General features: G+C 49.7%; 1 protein-coding gene and 1 long non-coding RNA gene across 9 annotated transcripts in view; one reads left to right on the top strand and one right to left on the bottom strand.

Moving 5' to 3' along the window:
• Positions 1-2,465: 2,465 nt before the first annotated feature.
• RNF220 (ring finger protein 220) overlaps positions 2,466-21,329 on the bottom strand; it is a 223,677-nt gene continuing 204,813 nt past the window's right edge. For 7 of the 8 annotated variants that reach the window (XM_065673524.1, XM_065673519.1, XM_065673522.1 and 4 more), the window contains 3 exons: positions 15,962-16,070; positions 14,762-14,836; positions 2,466-5,315 (listed from right to left, as the gene is read on the bottom strand). In XM_065673524.1, the coding sequence (XP_065529596.1) occupies positions 5,244-5,315; positions 14,762-14,836; positions 15,962-16,070 (256 nt within the window). In that variant the 3' untranslated portion in view covers positions 2,466-5,243. Of the gene's footprint in view, positions 5,316-12,962; positions 13,487-14,761; positions 14,837-15,961; positions 16,071-21,329 lie in introns of those variants that run through there. The other variant, XM_065673521.1, reaches the window with a different exon arrangement.
• On the top strand, positions 19,152-20,714 carry LOC136010848 (uncharacterized). Its single transcript, XR_010611027.1, has 2 exons — positions 19,152-19,948; positions 20,429-20,714. It is a non-coding gene; the product is annotated as an uncharacterized LOC136010848 (long non-coding RNA).

A 21,329-nucleotide genomic window follows, 5' to 3' on the forward strand; every position in this document is an offset into this window, starting at 1 on the left:
GTCTGCTGTTGCCTTTTGTGTGTTGGGGCAGGAAACTGTGACCGGGCTGAGCTCCCATCTTTGTCCATGTTGGGATGTCGTGGATGTATGGGCAAAGCTCTGCCACTGATGGAGAAGTGTGAATGGCCTGAATGGAGCCAAGCAACCCAGCTCCGTCTGCTGCTTGCCAGAAAGAGAAGGGGGGAGGCGTGAGCCTGGTTTCCATCCCCATGGAGGTGATGGAGGCCATTGCTGGTAGCGGGTGGCCACAGCAGCCCTCAGGCTGGGGTGTTGGGTCCGGGCAGAGCAGCATTCCACGAGGTGGCAGCAGCCGCTCTCCTTCCTACGTGGGGAGATTGCCACCTGCGGAGACCCCAACCTGTGTGTGTGCCCGGGAGCACCTCCTGCGAGAGAGGCCCCTCGTGAGGCAAGGGAAAAGGCCAGCAAGAGCAAACTCTGATGGCGAGGAGCGGAAAGGGTGAGCTAATACAGACCAGCAACAGGCCCTGGAGCTGCACCCCATGGGGAGTCATACTAGATCCTGTTTCTTAGCTTCAACTGAACATAAACTGGAATCCTGATGTCAGGAAGAGCGTTACTGCTCTTCCCACATCAGGAGGTCAGGTTGCACCTTCCCTCTCCATGGCACAGAGAGAGCTAGCTATTCTTTAAAGTAAATCCATGCGATATTGTGGTTACAGACCATGGTCCAGCTTCTGGAGACCCCACAAATTGGGACTGTGGAGCTCCCTTGGGTTCCCTGTAGCCCCCAAGCCCTGGCGAGGGAGCTGAGCTTAGCACTGCTCTCTAGAAAGGCTGGTAGTACCCTATAGCACACAGGGCTGCGGCTTGGGGGGCAGTTAGGAAACACAAGGGCACAAATGGGGGCCACAGGCACTATCTGAACCCCCAAGTGCAGCCCCTAGGCACCGCTCCTGCACCCAGCACAGGGCAGGGTCTCACCAGGCAGTGGCTCACCCTGCCCACACAGCATTCCCCCGTCCCATTGCCCTTGAACTTGAGCCCACGACCCCTCATCTCTACATCCTCACATGGCTGGAAGCCCACCCCAGCACCGCTGGCCAGAGATGGGCGGCCCAGGCAGGGCCGGGGTGGGCAGCGGTGTGCACAGCATCCTTGGTCACCCTCCCAAACCTATGGGGGCTGGAGCAGGGAGAGCTTGGGCAGCCCCTGCCCTCCCTGGGTGATGAATGAGCTGACAATAGGGTATTGATAAGGAATTAACCTTGAGCCCTTCTTGCTTCAATGTCAATAGAGCAGGAGCCAAGTACACGCATGTGATTGGAAATCTGTGTTTGGCCTCTGCCGCCTCTGTGCCCATCAATGTGCAGAGAGACGAGGCGGGGGGGGGGGGATGTAAACCTCCCTGCTGCCACCTCCCCAGCTGGACCCCCCACCAGTGGGTCCCCCTCGGCTCCCCAAGCCTGCTGCTGCTGGGTTCACCATGGGCACTATGGGGCTGCGGAAGCCTCTGTGTCCCCCCACCCGGCAGATGGGGGGCTGGATACCACGCCGCTCCCCCCGCTCCCAGTTCCCCCATAGGGCCTGGGCCCATCCTGCTCCGGCCTCCACTCGGCGCAGTTTGTTTAATTAAGTGTTTTGCCTAATGGGATTGCCTCATTTCCATAACAAACTGGCGGGCTGTCATTAGGTGGGCCCCCTCATTCATTACTGTTAATTAGATATGGATCCCCCAGAAGGCGGTGCCGGGTGATGAACGAGGCCCCTGACACACGCTATTACACATTAGCATTTTCTCAATACCTCCGATACATCACGGGCCTCCGCTTCCTAAAGATACCCTAAATAAAATATTAGCAGCCTGCTGTGGGGCGGGTGGAGGGGAGGAGGGTGGGTTCCTGCCCCTCACCCTGCGCTCAGGCCTCCCATGCTCTGCTTGCTCCCTGCCAGCCAAAGCAGCGGCCACATCCACCCCTTTCCCCATCCTTCCCACTGCAGATGGGAATGGGTCCCTGATGTCCCGCTCCAGGGGACCCCCAGCACCCCATCCCTGTGGACGCAGCCATGGTGGGGGGGTTGGGGTCAAAACACCCCATCGACCCATCTGCTGAATGTTTGTAAACCAAAAGCGTCGGCGCCAGCCCCGTCCCTGCAGCCTCCCAGTGCCTGTTGTTGGGGGTAACCCTATACCGCGGCGGTGGCCCCTAATGCAGGACGTATAGATCTGTTGGGGCTGGGTGCCTCCGGCCCCCAGCTAATGCAGCTGATGAGACTTCATTACTGCGGTGTCCCCTGAGGTGTGCCCTTCACCCTGCCCTCCTGGCACTATGGTGGGGGGGCACCATCCATGGCGGGGTCTGGAGGGGGTTCTGCCCCTGCATCTGTCCCTGCATCCCAAACAGGACTGGGGCTCTCCTTTGCGATACTGCCAACACCCAGGGCTTGTGTCTCCTCGGCTGCCTCCCGCCTGCAAAGGGAAACACAGAAAGGCAGAAAGCGCCCGAGAAGATTTATACTTGTTTAATTAATGTCAAATGTAGTTTACAAACGGGAGCGACAAGTACCTTTTTGTATAATATACACTGACACACAATCATCGACACACTGGAATATCGCTTTGTGCAACTGGGATTCTTTGGGCAAAGATAGGTAACTCCAATAGGTCTTCTTTTCCTTTTTAAATCGTTTCAACTCATTCCAGAAGAGGGGAAGCGGCGGATGCCTGGGACCAACCTCTCTCCCCAGCCTTCCCCCTGCAGCCCCCGCCTTGAAAACAGGGGATGGCTTTACAATGAAACCAAAGAAAGCAACAAAAATATAACCCCCCAAACCAAGAACCAATGACGAGTTACATGTGGCTTTACACATACGTACATAGAGCACACGGCCGGTCCACAACACCCGCCAGAAAGGCTGGCTCCCTCCCGGGGCCTATTCCCAGTGAAGGGTTAGGATGGGGTATCCTGCCTCTCAAACCCACTGCACCCTCTCCAAATCCAGCACTCACAGCCCAGCCATACCCCCCTCAAGCTTCCCTCCCACCTTTATAAACCCAGACCCAAGTTCTCTGTCCCTGCCCTTCCCCATCCCCAGTGCTGGAGGGTTACCCATTGCTGCAGCCCCTTCCCCTGCCCATGGGGAGGCAGGACCCTATAGGGGTGCCCCGGCTTCCTCTGGTCCCCAGGCGCTCCCCAAGGAGGGGAAGCTGCAGCTCTGGTCTCAGAGGCCACCGTGCTGCTGTGAGTGTGGCCGCCCAGGAGATGCATCTCAGTTGGGAACTGCTGCCTTTTGCTGAGATGTTCATAAATACAGCTCCTTCAATTTGGTTTGGGTGCAGTGGGATCCTTCTGGAATCACTTGGGAGATGCCAAGGGCAGCAGTTGCTCCCTGCAAAACAGCACCAAGCTCAGGGCAGAGAAGTGGCAATGGGACTATCACTCCAGGCATCCTACCTCCCCATCCCTTCCCTCTCTGGAAACACATCAGCCCAGCAGTGCCCAGCTCCAAACCCCTCATCCACTGCTGGCTTCAGACTGTCTTCAAATGCCCCAGCCACGTTGTGCTGCCAGGTGGGATCTGCTTGGAAAGACCCAGCGGGAGTGGGGGAGATGAGCTTCTCCATCTCCCTGTCTTCTGGCTTTGGGGAGCTGGCACCCCATGGCTGCCCGGGGAGCTGGGGCTGGGAGCAGGCAGCACACAGGGCATGCGTTCACCTTGGGAAATGGGTGAGAATCTGTCTCCTGGGTCCTGGAAATAAAACAAAACCCAACAAAACAACAGGCCAGACGGCAGCTTTGGTTAAGGCTGAGGATAGGGGACACAGGGACAAGCATGAGGGACCGCATGGAAGAACCGGGGGCTGCAGGGAACCTCTGGCCCCAGCTGGAAGCATCTCAGCTGGGAAGCCCTGGGGACTGGGCAGGGCTGGCTCTCACCTTAGTGCCAAAACCCCCTTCGCAAACACAGGCTGCAGGAGGAGAGACCTGTGAGAAGCCAGGGGCTGGCTCTGCAGCGCTGGCTGCCAGGGCACCGTAGGGACCGGCCGAGCCTCTCCCAGCCAAGCCACCAGCAGAGCCATCGCTCAGACCCCTCCATCCCTCCCTGTGCCCACCGCTTCCCAGCATCCTGCCTTGGCCCTGGGAGCAGCAAAGCAAAGCCAGGCAGGGGCAGGGGCTACGGCCTTGGAGGAGGCACGAGGGGCTCCAGCTTTGCACCGTTTGCTCCTTCTCCAGCTGGGAAAGGCAAAGAGGGCTGAGCCAGATCCCGCCGCCCTGCCCGGTCCCCTGGCGAGGAGTTAAAAGCCGTGTCTTTCCGGGGATAACGATTCTATTATAAATAGCCCCATTAGCTACAACTAATGACAAAAATCCACCTCCTCTACTCCCCATAAGTTCTGTAAGTTATGGGCAATGCTACAGCCATTACTAAAAGCTGTTAACTTCATATCTGAATGAGGAAATATACACCACAGAACATTAAACCATTTATATTATATATATGTATATATATACTTTGTTTAAACTAATGACTTTAATGCCAAAACTTTGCTGAACCAAGAAAAATATGGGTTTAATGTTCTCTGCTCATCTTTTTTTTTTCTTCTTCTTTAAAAAAAATACAACCCAAAAAAAAAACCAAAACCCAGAAAGGGAAACTTATTAGTATGTAATGTTTGAGTCTATCCCATTTATACACAACATTGTAAACATATATAATCTATATTACATGTGCTTCATTTCTGCCTGGGTGTGGGGTTTTTCTTTTTCCTTTAAACTTTCTGTTTTATCACTAGAACACCACAAAAAACCAAAACGGAACCAAACCAAAACCCAAACCGAACCAAATGAAAACAAAACCAGAACGAAACTGAACGAAGAACACAAGTTACAGGTTATTTAACATCTTCCTGGCAAGGGTCCCTTGTCCCCAGGTCTCCTGGGGGCAGAGTGGTCAACAACACAGTCCAAAGGAGGGCTCACGAGCCATCCGCGATGCAAAGCCAGCTCCAGGGGACGGGTGATGGGGAATACTGGTACTTAAAAAAGGGGCTTCACAACAAAGGGTTTGGTTTTGCCCGCTGCGGGTGCTGAAGGAGGTCTCAACACGCGGGCCCACTGCTCCTGTATCCTCGAGTCCGTGCCTGGAGTCTCTGCTTCGTTTGCAATCTTTCGTCTTCTCTGAATTTTAAAACGTCTTTTTTTTTGTTGCTGTCGTTCCTCTCCCCCTTGGTGTGATGGATGAGCTGAGCCGAGTAGCTGGGGCCTGCCCTCCCGCTGGGTCCTTCATAAGTAGATGCGCCGAAGGTCTCCGGGAGACGTGATGGTGTTGCACTGGGGACAGAGCTTCTTGGCACCCTGCAACCGGCAGATGAGATGAACGGTGTGAGAGAGTGAAGGAGGACAACCTGCATGACCCTGCCCTTGGCCTGGGACCTCAGGGGGAGCAGCACAGGAGCAGTGAGGCCATTCCACTTCCCCTCCAAGAGGACCATGTCCTCCCAATAGCAGGTACAAGCTGTGAGAAGGAGAAGCCCCAGTGCTTTTCTTCCCTACCCTGCAAGCCCCTCATCCCAGTGCAGTCCCAGGCACAAGAACCCTGGGAGAGGAGTCTTTGCAGATGGACCCTCCTGAGCCCCGTGTCCTGCTGCGCTGTCACCGCTGGCTTCTGGGAGAGCTGCTCCTTTCTGCTTCCCTTGCTTCCCTATAGCCCTCACTGAGCCAATTCAGGTCACTGAGCAGGCAGAAACCCAACCCAGATGGAAGTAGTACATGGTGGGGATAGACCATCCCTTTCAGGGCAGCACACCAGGGGACTGCCTCAAACCCAGAGCTGCTGGCATGAAGGGAACCCCATCCTGTCCCCTCTCAGCTCAGAGATGCTCTGGAGATGAGTGCCCTGCCAAGGTGAGCTACAACCATCAAGCTGTGATGTGAGCTGGGTGAGGAAATGGGCGGCCGACATGAACACGACATGAAATAAACCAAGGGCTGATGTGCCATCTGTCACCGAGCCTGACAGCAAAAGAGTGTTAATAAGCCTCAGAATCGGGGTCAACCTAAGCCGGTCATCATTAGATTGGCAGATGTGACAGACAGCTGATGAGAAAAATGACAGAAAGATGGCTCTGCTGCAAGGCAGCCTCCCATCTACAGCACCAGCACAGGAAACTGGGATGTCCTGGCTTTCAACACTGACCACAGCATCAACACAACCTCCCTCTGCGCACACCCGAGCGCAGGCTCTGTCTGAGCACCCCAAGTTTTGCTCACTGCTGTCACACAGGCCCTCCCAGCAGCTAACACCCAGTGCTTGGTGTGACGAGCGAGCTGACAGGGATGCAGCATGCTGTGAGAGAGCTTGCAGGGGGCTAGCTGGCAGAACTGAAGCCATTCAGTTCAGTGCTGCTGCTGCTCTTCCTTAGCAGGGCTTGTTCCAGTACCTGCGGCAGTGAGTGGGCAGCTTGCAGGTCATGGACGGAGTGGCAGGGCAGGACCGTATCTGCCATGCTGCTTTGGCGCTGCTACCTGCACTTGGGTACCTCCCTAGCACCACTGCTTACAAAAGGCAAGCATCTTTAGGAAGGGTCCTCTCTGCTCTGTGACAACACCTGCAGACCGGACAGGGGCTTTCTCCCCTGGAAGCTTCTCGGATTCAGGAGAATCTGGAGGGGAAAATCCCAGGAACAGAGAATTTAAACAGGTGCAAGTAATTCACAAGGATGCAGCTCCAAAGAGATGCAAGTCACGTTTGCTCTGCACTACTGAGTACTATCAAAAAGCCCCTGCAGACCAGCCGGCCTTGAACCCTGCTCCCATTATTCCTGGTAGACATGGACTTTGCATGCTTGCTGCTCCTCAAGCTTTGGACTTCCGAGCAATCAGGCTCATTTGAAACCCTTTCCTGCTCGTGGCTGAGCTGCTGCCCTGACACATGTTGGAACCACAGGCACTTGCACCCAAGATCTAAAATAGCCACGCATAAAGCCCTGTGGAACTACAGTTGAATTAAACATGTAACAGACACCCAAGACACCTCTGACATCACTCTCAGGGTGAATGACAGAGCACTGGTGACCTGGATGGTGCACCTCGCTGTGCTGCTGATGCCTATGGGCACATCCTTCCAGCTGTCTGGGACCTATCCCATCCTCTAACTACTGTGCCAATTTAGATTTCCAGCGTTCTGGGGCAGGAAGCCTCTCACTGTGCCTGCGCAATGCACTGGGCAACCCCAGGCACCAGTCTTCACTGAGTGCTGGATTCTGGGAAGAGCAAGCACAAACCACAGTGGGAAAGAAAGGCTTAAAAGCCTGATGAAACTGAAAACTGACTGCACCGGACTTTAACAGAGCCTGTTTATATAACAAGCCCCTTTGCCCCTGCTTAAGTCCAGAGCTTTGGATTGGAGATCCAAAGCTGCATTAAATAAGGACAAGCTTTATATCCCTCAATGTCCCAGTAAAAACTTCCTGCAGCAGTTTCAACAGGTAGGACAGAAAAACCTACACATCTGCCCCTTCTGCCACATTTAAAACCATTGTGGCTCAGGCTACATAGCAACACTGCCCAGGAGGGGCTCACTGATCTGGATTCAAATGTCACACAACAACCTGTTTCAACTGACTCCCTGCTCAGGCCTACATTGCCATGGAGTCCCCAGGTCCTCAGAGGTGCCTGTAGCATCTGGCTGGCCTCTTCAGATCATCTTTGTGGCTGAAGGGTCAGGGGAAGTGTCAGGGAGGTGCTGAGGAGTTAATTCACACCCTGTTGTCAAAGGGGCAGCAGTGGGCAGCTGCCTGTGCGAGCCCTGACAAGAAGTGTGCATGGGGACATTCCAGATGTGACTCCTGCACACATCTGTGTCCATGCTCTCCTTCCCTAGACAGGCATAGCTTAATGGCAAGAGGCAGCAAAACATCCAGCCAAGCAGCTGGAGCCTCTCCTCTGGAAATGCACAGGGAGAGAGGTGCCTTCTGCAAGACCAGTCCCCTGACCCACCAAATGCCTCAGAGGATGCTTGCTGCCCTCCTGTTCCTCAGTGCTCCTGTGCAACGCTGCACAGCATTTCAGTAGTTATTCCCTTTTAGCTCTGCTGAAGCTGGAGATGTTTGTCTGTTGGTGTGTGGGGAGGAGCCCCTACCTTGAGTTAATTTCTTCTAAAACCAAACCTCAGTGCTGCCATCTCACTGCAGCTCGTGCTCCCTTCTGGGGTTTGGAGGTGGACTAAGCCAGCCGCAGGCACACGTACGTGGGCTGTTGCAAGGGCAACCTCGCTAACACAGGCGAGAGACTTCCTTGTGGGAAATTCTGGAAGGGCAGATTCCTGGAAAGCCACTCTGCTCAGGTCTCTCCAAAGGCTGTGCAGGTGGTCGCTATAAGCACAAGTCCTCCGCACCCAGCCCACAGGATGGCAGAACAAGCCTGATTAAACCACTGCAGCTTTGCTCTCTCTTCCATGGCAAAGTAAGATCAGGTGTGCAATTCCATCACACCACAGGGAAGGGAAGATGAGTGGATCTGCCCTGCCAGACCCCTGGATCTCTGTCCTGGAGGTTTGCTTTCCACATCACATGCTGACAGCTGCAGGGAGACCCACTCTCCCACCTAAGGCTGAGAGCTGCACATGTGCAGCCAGGGCCATGTCCATGCCAGAAAGCAGAACCCAACCACGTGTAGCCTGACCCATTTTCTGCAGAAGCTTCATGCTCACAGACTGATTTAGGGCAGTGGTGGATGTTGCTTCACCTGTACGTGGGAAGAGCAGCTCTTCTCGAGCTCTGAAGCCTGGGAACACTGGAGGGAACAATGGCATCCTAGCGCTCTTCAGCAGCCTGGCCCGAACGCTGCGCAGGCTGACTGCACGTGGCATGCTGGGCTCGGGTCTCCGGGTCTCCCTAGTACTTATGCGTGGTATTAAACAGTTCAAGCAAAAATAATGACTTTGGACCCTTGGGGAAGCCTTTTTCTTTTCTCTTCCCCCCCCCTTTTAAATAAACCTGTCATCCCCTGCACACATAAGCATGTGTGTTAAATTGAGAACTAAGTCCTGATTTTTTTTAGTCCTTTTTACACTGAAATGGCTTAGAACCTCGTTCCTTACATCTGACTTTTCAGTGTAGGTGTGCAACATTTATTGGCACGAGCGTTTAAGCTCTCCTGTCTTGTAGAGAGGCACATAAGCTTGTACACACACACATGCTGGCACAGGCACAATGAAAAAGCTTTTGCTCCCCCACTGCTCACCTGCCAGCTGGGGTTACTAAACTTTTCCCTTGAAATAAAAATGCTGTGGAATAATAAGTCCCACCTGTCGGCCATTTCTTTCTTTCTTCTTTTTTTTTCCAGGTCCTTCTGCTCCTTTCATCATGGCTTCATGGAAAAGCCTTGATGTGTTATAGCTGCGTGTGCTAGAGTAAAGGCCACCTCAGCTTTTCCATTATAAACCCCAGTTTTGAGGGGTTTATAAAACTCTGCTGCAAGAAGTTTGCTCCAGGGCTGCTACAAAGCAATGCAAAGGGGCTGGAAACCAGGATGGAGTTTATTTTTTCTCCTCCTTTCTTAATTAAAATTTGGCAAGTGGTTGATCCACAATACAGGCTAATCACTTGGGGTCCTAGTTTGAAAAATACATTAACGAGAGCTGAGATGTTGAGAAGTCGTTAGGGCTCAGATGGTGCCAGGAAGGATTGGAGGATTTTGTCTTAAAGTTGCCTCTTAAAAACAAAGAAATGGTGTGACGTCTGCTATAAACCGGCTAAAACAAGAAAACTCAAAAGGAAGGATTTAGGCACTTCCTGCTGTCCTGTGGGTCCTAAAAATGGGCCGTTTCCAAGCTGAATCTACTACCAGGCACAGAGAATAAAGAGACACACACGGAGCAACTTTGCCTACACAGTGCTACCATCAAACCTAGGCTTAAAGCTTGCCTAGTTTAGAGGTAGCAAAACCTCTAAAATGTGACAGGGCCTCTAAGAGGTGACAGGAGAGACCCAAACAAAGAGCCAGCTTCTGCTAGGAGGAGAACTGAACTCCAAGATCCAATTCCCAACAGAGGCAACAGCCCCTCTCCCTCGCCTGTCTCCACACGAAGCGGCAGATGCTTCTCTGCAAATGCTAATTCCCAGAGAAGCAGCCATTCACTGCCATTGTGGGGTTCCCACCGGTCATCAGGGTTAAAGCAACCAGGAGAGCAATCTTTATCACAAAGACCCCCCCCAAAGGGTGCCGATCACCCCCACAGGTTGTGGGGAGGCCAAAGCTGAAGTGTGTTAATAAATAACTGGATAACCTCATAGCAGATAGAAACATAGTGAAGGATCAAGCACGGCACTGCCCATGCAGCTGCTGACCCAAAGGTCCCTATGTTGCTGGAAGCACTAAGGAATCCCCCAGAAAGATTGCTCTGTATCTGCACTGTTCTTACAAACCTACTCCAGCCCGCATGGGACATACATTATTATAGCCTAGAAAAAGTGACAAGGCTAAGAATGTAGTAATCTACCAAAGATATAAATGTGTCAACTGCAGACCATACACATCTATTGACAGATCCCCTGGAAGCACATTCTCTGTGAAGAAGGCTTTTTAGAAGTGGTATTTTCCTGCTCTTTCAGTTGCCATTTTCAAATAGGCCCAAGACAGGCAAGCATAAGCCTGCGGTCAGCAAATACACACAGGAAATGCTGGATCCAGTACAGGTGATGGGGGAAACTCAGCAAATGGCATCTGCCCAAATAAACCTGCCCTCTTTTAGCCCCTGCCTGCTTGCACCCACCAACAGCTCCATCATTGACTTAGCTTTGAATGCTATTCACTTCATAAGGAAGGACATCAGGGTTTGGGAGATCACAGACCTATAGCTCAGAGGGACATCAAGAACTCACTGACCCATTCCCTAGCAAGATCACCTCAACCTGAATTACTGCTGACGGACATGCAACAAATCTGTTCTCACACACCTCCAAGGATAGAGGCTTCAAACCTCTCCAGCAAAGCACTGCAGCAGATTGCCAATGTCTACTGTCAGAGCACTCTTCCCAGGAGAAGGAAAGTATGAATCTCAGCCACCAGTAGCTGAAGGCCCCTCTCAAGTTAATGGGGAAGGATGGAGAAGAGGTGGATAAACCACTATCAGAGAGAGATTCATTCCCCTATCACCCAGTGACTCAGGGGTGCAGTCCAACAACCCACAGAGGACAGACACCTGCTGCTAGGGGGGCTGACATCCAGGGAAATGAATCCCACCTCCTGCTGCCCAGGCTGAGCTTCCCTCCTGCAGCACCATTCCCTCTCCTGTCTTGGAAGAGCCTGCACATGTTTTCAGGACTTTCCAAAAGGGATCACATGGAAGTCATTCCAGGCTTATATCCCAGTTTCCGTGTTACTTGAAGATGTCAACTAGACCTCTGCAGGCAGGAAGGATGAATGAAAAACATCACTGTGCTGAGTGCCGCAGACAACCAGCAAGCAGGGAGTAGCAAGCTCACTGGTGAGATTTGACACAGCAATACAAAACCAGCAGACAAACCCAGCCAACAGGATTTGCTGGGAACCTAGGCACGATTACGTGGCATCAAGCAACACCTTCTTGTATCCCTCTGCTTGCCTCCATTCTCTGTTTTGCCTACAACTACAGAGCTGCCCACAGCGTATACAGTGTACAGCGCATCTTTAACCTGTGGCCCCTGGACCAAAGCCCTCAAGGGAGAACAGTTCTGCTCACATAGCAAGTGGAAGGAGAGAAAACCATTAAACTCGTCACGTCCTGATTCTGGCTGAAGGGATGGTTCCTCCCTTTCTCCACAGCCCTGAGGAGGACTGTCTAGCCAAGCAGCTCCTATTGGCACTGAGGTGCTGGCTAACTCAGTGAGCACCATGATCTCGGTTCTCTTAAGCCATCTCCAGGGTCCCTTTCTGCAGCCCTAGCCTTTCCTTCATGTTAATCAAACACACCAACAGGAGACAGAGATGGAGTCTCCTCTGATGAATGTTTCGTCTCCACAGCTTGAAGCCAGTTTGATGCACTCAGCTCTAATATAAGGGTGCCAAAGCTAGAGAGCCCAGCAAACATTTGTAGAGTCAGTGGTTAAATACATCTATCCTTCTCCCTTAGCAACAGAACAGTTATAATCTGGAACTGGACATCAAGAGCCCAAAGTCCAAAAGCTTCATCTTCAGAAAGCCCAAGTGCTCTAAAGATCCAATCCTCGTCAGTGCCCTAGACACCACTGAAGTCAGGGGATACCAGAGATGCTCAGATCCTTGTAGCATTGTATCCTAGAAAATGTTTAAGCCTTTTAAAACCCACTTCACCTCCTCTGGTCTATAGACAGAGGTGCACATCAAATTTCACCCTGTCTTCAATACCCTGCAGAGGTTTAAAAGCGCTCCCAGGCACTCCAAGCCTCCAATTCCAGGGCCTTGTTCAATACACGGTCCTCCCTCCCTCTCTCTCTCTCTCAGACGCACTCACACTCTAATTTAACATTAGATCTTGGCTGGGCACATAAACCACAGGCGCACAGGAGAAAGGGGACTTTTCACCAGCAGGGATGGCAGATCTCCAGAATGTTCAAAAGGGGCCGGAAGCCCGACACAACCCACCCGCCCCAGCTCCTATTAACTCCAACAAATTGTTTATTGCACAACAGAAGAAAATCGTTGCCCCTTTTCCCTGGCCAAGTCCTTCCATGTGTGCTGCACGCGCAGGCTCCCTCCTCCTGCCCCCGCTGGGGAGCCAGCTTTATACCCAGGGAAAGGTAACAGCGGCGATTATTACACACACTATCCCACAGCTCCTCGCTTGTTAAAAAACACAAGAGTCTCTTTTGTGCCCGAAATAAAAGGAGATACCTTAATTAGAACAATGCAGGTTGGTGAGCATTAAACACCGAGCCCAGCTGCTGTATGCCATTAAATTCATAAAAACAAGGAGGGGGGAAGGAGGGCAGTCTTAACGAGATTACACACATTGACTTTGATCAAGACACAAAAGCACCAAGGCGTTCCAGGGTTTTTATTGCTGTCTTCGGGCTACATTTTAATGGTTACATTAGAAACATGCGAACACAGGCCGGGAGATTTTTTTTGAGACGGGAGAGGGAGTGCAAGCATGCCTTGTGAAAAGGCCTGCTTTAATAAATTGGGGGCTGCAGGGAGAGGCTGGGGCTGGGGAACACATGAGTAGCCACTTATTAATTGCTTCCCCTATGCAAGTGCCAAGTCCTAATATGATGTCTTGCTGGACTATTCCCATCCTGCCTGCCTGGTCGGCAGAAGAGCTGTGTGCGGAGAGCACACAGCCAGCTCCATCCCCACATTCCGCAGGGAATTCTAGAGGAGATGGCTCCCCACCTGCACGGGTAAACGCTAATCACTGAGTACCTGGAATGGGATTTCCCCATCCCCACGAGCAGCAGTAACCACAGTACAAGAAACAAAGGCGCCTGACTGAAGTTGAACTAAGTTGCTGCTGCGCCTAAGAACAACCTGAAATTGGTGCCACAGATTTAGAAGATGACTTGAGGCTGGTGGGAAGAAGAGAGGACAAAGACTTCAGAGTAAAGAAAATGAAATAGAAATCAGTGTTCTATCCTCTACTATAGCACCGCTAAAGGACAAGATTACTCTTCATTTAGCAAGGGTGGCAGAGCACGCATTCATCCAAACACCTCCCAGCTATGTACCCACATATGTGTCTTTTATAACATGCTGCTAAAATGTTTACAAAAGCTTGTATAATCTAAATAGTGACGGGGTGTAGCTGAAGAGCTATAAAATACAGCCCACGGGATAGCCAAGTTATTGAGTTGCTATTAGTACTCAAGCCCACAGGCACTTCACCATCCTGGTAACTTTTCTTGGACAAGACTTTTAAAAGGCAGGATTTAAAGGAGTATGATCAGCTTAATCGTAATTCCAAGCACACAACGTGTTCTATAAAGTAGATTTTGTAATGCCTTACAGGAACAGTTTTTAGGAGTGGCATTTCCTTGCATTTTTTTGCAACCCAGCACTGTATCATCTTGCTAACAGGAGACGTAGAAAGCGTAACTGACTATTTTCCACTCCCCAGCCTGGGCAAAATGAAAGCTTGAAAATCAGCTGCGCAGGGGACATTAAGGGCTGATTATAAAGGCCCCAGTTCTAACACAGGAAAGGAAAACACTTCATTTAATAATGCCTTAAATTTTAACCTGATCTCCTTTAATACATGTGTAAATTACTACTGCACTGAGTCACCTATTCAATGTTCAAGGCAGTCCCCAGTCTTCGAAACAGAATGGCATACACCTGAAAACTGCACAGTGCTATTTCAAATAGTCTGAAAAATACAGATTCGTATTCATAAAAGCTCCCTTTCATATCTTGTATCCTGAAGATGATTCCCTTTGCTTCAGGGGGAATATTAGGTTTCTCAGAAGCTACCCATTCCATGAAATCTCAGTGGATTTGGCCTCCATTCTCACAGCTTTACCTTTCTGCATGGCTGTCCCAGAGGAAACTACTGTAAGACAAGGTTGTCCCCAGCATAGAGCTCTTACATGAGCAATGGCTGTCCCCACGGCAGCAGAGGAGCAAGCAAGGGGCAGGGCTGCACTCTGGTCATGATGACTCCAATGAAACTCACTCAAGCCAAAGCTAGAATGGGGTTTTGCACTGCAAGGCTTGGGAAGTCTGCATGCACGGCACTCAGTTTAAAATAAAGCAAAAACACCTTTCCCTGTGGTGATTTAAAATAAAGTATCCCAGAAGAGAGGAAAAAGCCTGTAAGACAACAAGAAAGTAGCCAAGAGCCTCACCAGAGTCCGCAGCCAGCATTCTTCACAGTGCACATGCCAGCACTGAATGGAAGTCAGGGGCATTGTGTAGGAGTCCTGAAGAGAAGAAGCAAAGAGATTATTGCCACAGCAGGGATCTACTGATCCTTTGCTCCCAACCCCATCACAATGTCCTTCTGTGTGGATAACACTGCCTTCTATTTTGTATTAAAAAAAGTAAGCTTGTGCAATATGTTTGTATTTTTGTAATGTTTGTCTAGTAGAGGCAGAAAGTCTCCTGCAGTCCCTGACTTCCCAGAACTCCTGCTGGAAGCCCACAATCCACTCAAGTGGTGACCTGGCTCAGCACAGTTATCGCAGGAGCATCTGAAGTTGCTGTAGCCGCCTGCCATCACTCTCATCAGAAGGTCACAGAGCATACAAAAACCAGTGACAGGGTAAGATTAATCCTTACCACAACTCTAAATTTGGCAGGAACAGTTTAACCGCATCCTAAGAGTGCTGCTGCAACATCAGTGGGCAGGCCATCTCCTGAGTATTTTCTATGATTGTGAATAAACCTCTGGAAATCAGCAGCAAGCTGCTTAACCTGAGACACACAGACTGCGCCCCCATACCTACAAGCCGTGAGCTGGGGGAGAGAGCACCATGCATCAAGCTGAAGTTGCTGAGGGAGCCTCCACCAAGCAGAATTTTCTCCTCCTATCAGCAGGGTAAAAACCTAACAGGAGATGCGAAGCTCTACAGGCTCACACCATCAGAGGGAGCTGCTGCTCTTCTTTAAGAAGGCCACAGAATCACCGCAGAGCAAGCAAGGACATCAACAACTTTTAAACACTCAGGCAACATTCTTGTTTCCAAATCACATTATGAGTCTCAAATCACAGATTATGCTCTCTCCTATGGATGTAAATCTGTACATGCAGGAAGGGGACGCTGTTATCTGGGAGTTTTGTATAGGAAGGCTGTAAGTTGTCTCAAGTTGTGGCTTTTCTACCCCTCATACAGATGGACAGCTACAAATACCAGCAAAACAGTGTAATGCATATAGAAATTTCAATTGCTAAAATGACCCAGCACCTTCATATAAAAGGCTGATTGGTGTAGAGGGACAAAGGTGAGTTCCCCCACTCTACCAAAAAAAGGAGAAAAGCCTCTCTCCTCCTTAGCAAAGATACCAAGGCATTTCTGATTCATTACCACAAGTGGAGCGCTACTCACCATGCAAATGAGACATTTATAGCGGTCCCCACGGGAAAGCTGCCTTTCTAACTCACGGACACGAGCCTTTAACGCTTCAAATGTTGTCACTGCCGAGTCTTCTGTAATTCTGCAAAAGATGATGGAGAGTGAGCATCACTGAGCACACAAGACTGGTAAGAGTTTGGGGAGAAATGGATCCCATAACAGGTACCGCACAGGAAATGGCAACATCCCAACTAATACATCCAACTTGGGGTGCAGAAGAATTCCTGGAAAGCCCAGTGTGAACTCTCTGAGGTGTCCTACTAAACACTTCCAAACGCATCATGACAGAACACAACGGTGCTGGGGTTGCCAGCTTCACAGAGAGCAAATTTCCGCAAAACACAGATATTTAAGGAACAGGTTTGTTCATTCTTTGCCTCTTATCTCCCTTAAGAGATTCCTCTAGGACCAAATACTCCGGACAAAGTTCTGTATATTGCTCTAAAGCTGGTGAGACAACTTTCTGTAGACAATAGGAGCTGCTCTTCCCCATAGAGAATAAATGTCTTTGCTGGCCATCAACCTTCTAAAACACAAAATCAGCTCATTACACAAGATAACACAATGCTTTTATATTACAGGAACTCCTAGCTTTTTAGGCTTCAATACTGAAAAAAAGAAAAAAACAAAGCAATGGACACAGTGCCAAAGGGGTGGCTATAAAAGCAGCTTTACAATCTCTGCTTTCCCATTTCCTAGGGTCATTTTTGATGGGCAGCATTATCTCTTTTGTCACACAGGTGCTGTGCTGAGGGCAGACAAGTGTATTTTCATGGTTCTGCAAGGCTGGTGAAAAGAGCAACTTGCCAACCTAAAAGCAAGGGCAGACAGCAACGCTTAGCAAATGAGATGCAGGCAACAATGTAGACAAGGATGTGTCACTCCAGCATGCTGCAAAATCCCTATTTCTGCAGTGCAGACAGGGAGGGATCCTCAAGCATTCCCCAGAAAAGGTTTAGAGCATTGTATTGACATTAAAGCTTTCACTCTCATGAAAAATCAAACCAGCAATTTTCATGTAAGTCAGTGAACTTCAGGCCTGTCCAAGCTGACCCAGCTCAGAAGAACCTGCAAAGTACGCTCACCACCGGGAGCTGCATCAATCACAGCATAACCCACAGTGGCACCTACATGTTCTGCCTTTTTAGAGAATGATTCATCAACAGGTGGCTAAAACATAGGTCTAGTGGAATCACTGCGACCAATAAAGTGAGCTGCAGTCTCAGTACTCCTACTGCATGCATACATTCACTCCTTTGTTCATTAGTCACTTATTGCCAGCACGCAGGGAAGAACCTGAGGTATCTCCCTTGAGGTGACTGCTGGCTTCTCCCAAGGCTCTGGAAACAGCACTAGTTAAAAACCTTGAGTGATTGTCTAATTATGACACTTCAGAAGAAACCGCAGCTGCAGGAGTGCGTCTGGTTAAGTACCAGTGTTACAGAGCTCCTCCAAGTTCACTCCTGCCTTTGCACGCATCAGACGCTCTCTGCACGAGTTAACTGTGGGAAGATCTTCATCAGGAGATTCATTGCAAGTGACAGTTGCTGTGAAATGGTAACGATTTTAAAACCGCAAAAAAGGCAAAGGAACGCACATGTCCCATGACAGACCAGTGGGTGAGGATTGCCTGGGGACAGAGACACTGTGGATTCAAGTCTGCATATCCATAAATATTCTTTGGAGTGAAATGAAAGAGCTTCAGTACCAGACAGTGCTCCCTGCTGTGAACCACCCACTTGCTCCTACTCACTGGGATAAATTATTACCACATCCCAGCTTGGGTTCTCACCCTCAAGGAAGAGTTGTTAGTGTTTTCAAAGAAACTCTAAAAGGTGTTAGTTTTGTCCCAGGAAGAAATAGAACTATTTATTTATAGCTTGAAGAGCATTCTTGAATGAGAAAATTGCTTCCCTTCCAGTCTGGCCCGTCAACAAGCTGATGCTGGATGAAGGCTGCAGCTGAATTTGACTTTCTGGACTCCACTTCTTCCAGCACGAGTAAGGGCACTGGAGGTGTAAAGGCAGTGAGTGTGGCTTCTGCTAAAAGCAGGTGGAGAGCCTCAACCATTGCTGAATTCTCTTCTTACTATCTGTGGAGCTATCTGCCCGCTGAAGGGCAGGCGGCTCAGCAAGGGAAAAGTTGATTCCTCAAACAGGTCCAAGCAAAGGCATATTCATCCCCAAGCCCACCCCAGTAACAGTCAAAGCTTGAAAAGGAAAAAATTGCCACTGCAACAACCAGAGGAGATAGAAAATGGCTTGTTTATAGAAGCCTAAATGGCTGACCCCCATCAGCCCATTTCGGAAAGTCTCCCAGATAATCGTACCTGTCCAGTAATAAACGAATGAATCAGAAAAGGAGGCTGAATAGAGGTATAAGCAATAATGCTCAGAGGCTGCCTGATACAATGGCCAATCAATAGGAGGGCTGTAGATCAGGGTGCTAGTTAGCTGGAAAATTACCGCACCGCTGCGTGCGTCACGCTGTAGGGATCCTGGACAATCAATGTGGGAGGTATTGATTTAGTTATTATCACTTCATACGCTCCAGACATTGTTAAATATACATTTATTAACAAGGCTGGGGTGCATTGGTAAGAGAGGGAGCTTTAGCCTCTGCAATATCTCCCAGCGCTGATCAAAGCTCAGCTGTGACAGACTTTAAACTCCGTGCTCTCCCTGCCAAGTGCGCTCTCAGGACAAATCCTGACACACAGCGTAGCGCTGAAGATGCAGCTCCTATCTCAAAAAAGAGAGGTTTTGGCCGTAAGCGAGGATTTTGCATTTGAGAATTCAGGAAAGCCTCTTGGAGCAGCAGCAACCAGGGATAAGGCGGCCAAGGGTCAACCCAAAGTGAATGATAATTGCATAGTTGCTTCCAAAAAGCCGGAGGAAATGAGGTCAAGGGAAATAGGGAGAACATTAGTAAATAAAGGAAACTGGAACTACCTCCAGGGATAGAATAAAGACAAGAGTCACTTCCCATGTGTCTGGCTCCCGTGGTGGCCAGCACACTTGGGACACATGCCATTCCATTTAGCAACATTTTACCGTCAACCTGCTGCTTGTATCCTAAAGATAAGCATCGCTGAGGAGCAACTCTTCCTGCAGCAGCAATCTTGGGAACTCCCTCAGGTTTCCCTCTTCCGTGAGCACCTCATGTGCGCTTGCCCGGACACAGCTGGAAGCAGCTTGGGCAGTATTTTCACAGGGCAATGCCAGGGTGGAGCGAGGGTCAGAAAGCCAAGTTCCATGGCCAGGGTAAGGCTGTGTATAACTTACCTTGCCAAGGGAGGCAGAGGCAATTGCAGGGAAGAAGGAACTGGCTTCCACAGCTCTGCTCTCCCCACTTTACCTTGACCTCATGCTGGATATAGAAGGACTCTTTGAACAATTTTGCTCCTCAGCGCTCTGATTTGACGTGTTTGGATAACGTCATTTATCAGCCTGCAGAGACCTGCTGAGCACAACTGCTGCCAAGAGCAATGCCTGGACCCCCCAGCCCTTGCTCTTCTGGGGTTCCAGAACATGCAAGCGGTCTCACTGATGCCTGAACTGTCTTCCCTGGCTGAGGACCTATCAATAGGGCACATTCATGCTCTATGTGCTGTGGACCTACATCACCACAAATGGGAGCGTGAGCAAGAAATTCACACAAGAGCAAGAACATAAAGGGCTGCAAAGGAAGCTTGGTCCTGCGCTTTTCTCTGGACTTTGTGGTTAACTCTTCAACAACTTGGCAGTCGCAGTTGAGGAAGCTGGGTACCAAGAGGCAAGTCTGCAGAACTGGGCACACAGCATGTGTTAAGTTACCAGCCTTTGTGCTAAATGCACGTTCTTCTACTGTTCGCAGCATCTCCCCCTGAGCGCTGAAAATAAGAACAAACTTTCCTTCCCTTGAGCAAATCCTTGCTTTGTTCAGGTAAAGGACCAGAAGAAGCGCGTAAGAATACCCTGGGTAAGGAAAAAGCACCTATCTGTAGCTTTGAGCTGTTAGTCAGCAATCACCTCCTGGGAAATTCCCCTGGGAATCAGCTGCCCCCCTCTTTGCAAAAGGAAAAATAGACTTTAACCCAAACACTGGTTATTTGTTAAACATTAGCATGCATGTGATCTTTGTTTCTCCAAATTAAATCGAGCAATTGCTACCCGCTGTCCCAGTGGGCAATCACAAGCAATTCCGTTAATTAAATTATCTCTGATTCTGCAGCTCTGGAATCTCTCAATTGACTAAGTCTGTGCTTTATCATCAACAAAATACTGGACGGAAAAGGAAACAAAAAATGCTGATGTCAAAGTGATTGGCTTCAGTTAACCCTTCCCAGCTGGATATCAAGGGCTACTCAAAGTGTTGCACTGGAATGAGCCCAAGAGCAAGAGCCTTGCACCAGAGATACCAGTAGCAGCTGTTCACTTGTGTTTCCTTTCCTTTATGCAGAAAAACCAAACCATCACACCATTACGGCCTCCAGCATCCTGCCTATCTGAGAGCCACAGAAAGATGCAAACTGTTTGCTGCTGAAGAAGCAGAAAAACATCTCAAAGATCTGCAAGCCCCTGCGAATGCCCCATCCTCTCTTTACCCAGATCTCTCTCGATGTACCCTGATGTTGATGAGTCTCCATAAAATATTCCCCTCTGGTTTATTTCAACTGGATATAAATTTCCCTTTCTTCATAAATGGCCACACTGTACACAGCATTCCATAAATTTTTACAATTCCACTGTTTGTATGTACCTTGTAAAAAACGCTTAGCACTGATTAAATGCACCACCAATAAAATTTCATGGGCTACTTTTGACACTTGATATTCTGACCTTCCTCCCTCTTCCACATGCATTTATTTGTGTTTTCATATGCCTGCAAACACAGTGGAAAACGTACAGTACCACTGATAAACCCAAGAGTGATGTCTTCATTTTTAAACAAAGCCTTTAGTTTCCCCTGTCTGAGATGAAGAACCTGATCCCAGCAGAACATACATGCCTCTTCCCTGCACCAGGGCCAGAGGTCAGGTCGCTAGCAGCTTACATATCATAAATATTAGAAACAGACTGGTCGATGCTTTGAAGACAGAGTCAAACTAAAGTAAGATTCCAGGAGCAGAGAAACTGCTCCTGGCCATATCCAACCATGGCCACAGCCAACAATTACCATAACCACTACCATGCTGCAGAAGAGAAAGCCTACTGCAGTCCTTGCATCGTGGGGCACAAATCTTTTAAACCTGATAAAATGATCCAAAAAATGACCCCAGCATCAGTGCTCAATCATTTAATTGCAAGCCTTCCCTCATAACCAATTTAGATTCGGGTGAGAGGGCAACTTTTTCAGAGAA

Source organism: Lathamus discolor, chromosome 3 (genome assembly GCF_037157495.1).
Source record: "Lathamus discolor isolate bLatDis1 chromosome 3, bLatDis1.hap1, whole genome shotgun sequence".
Lineage (NCBI taxonomy): Eukaryota > Metazoa > Chordata > Aves > Psittaciformes > Psittacidae > Lathamus > Lathamus discolor.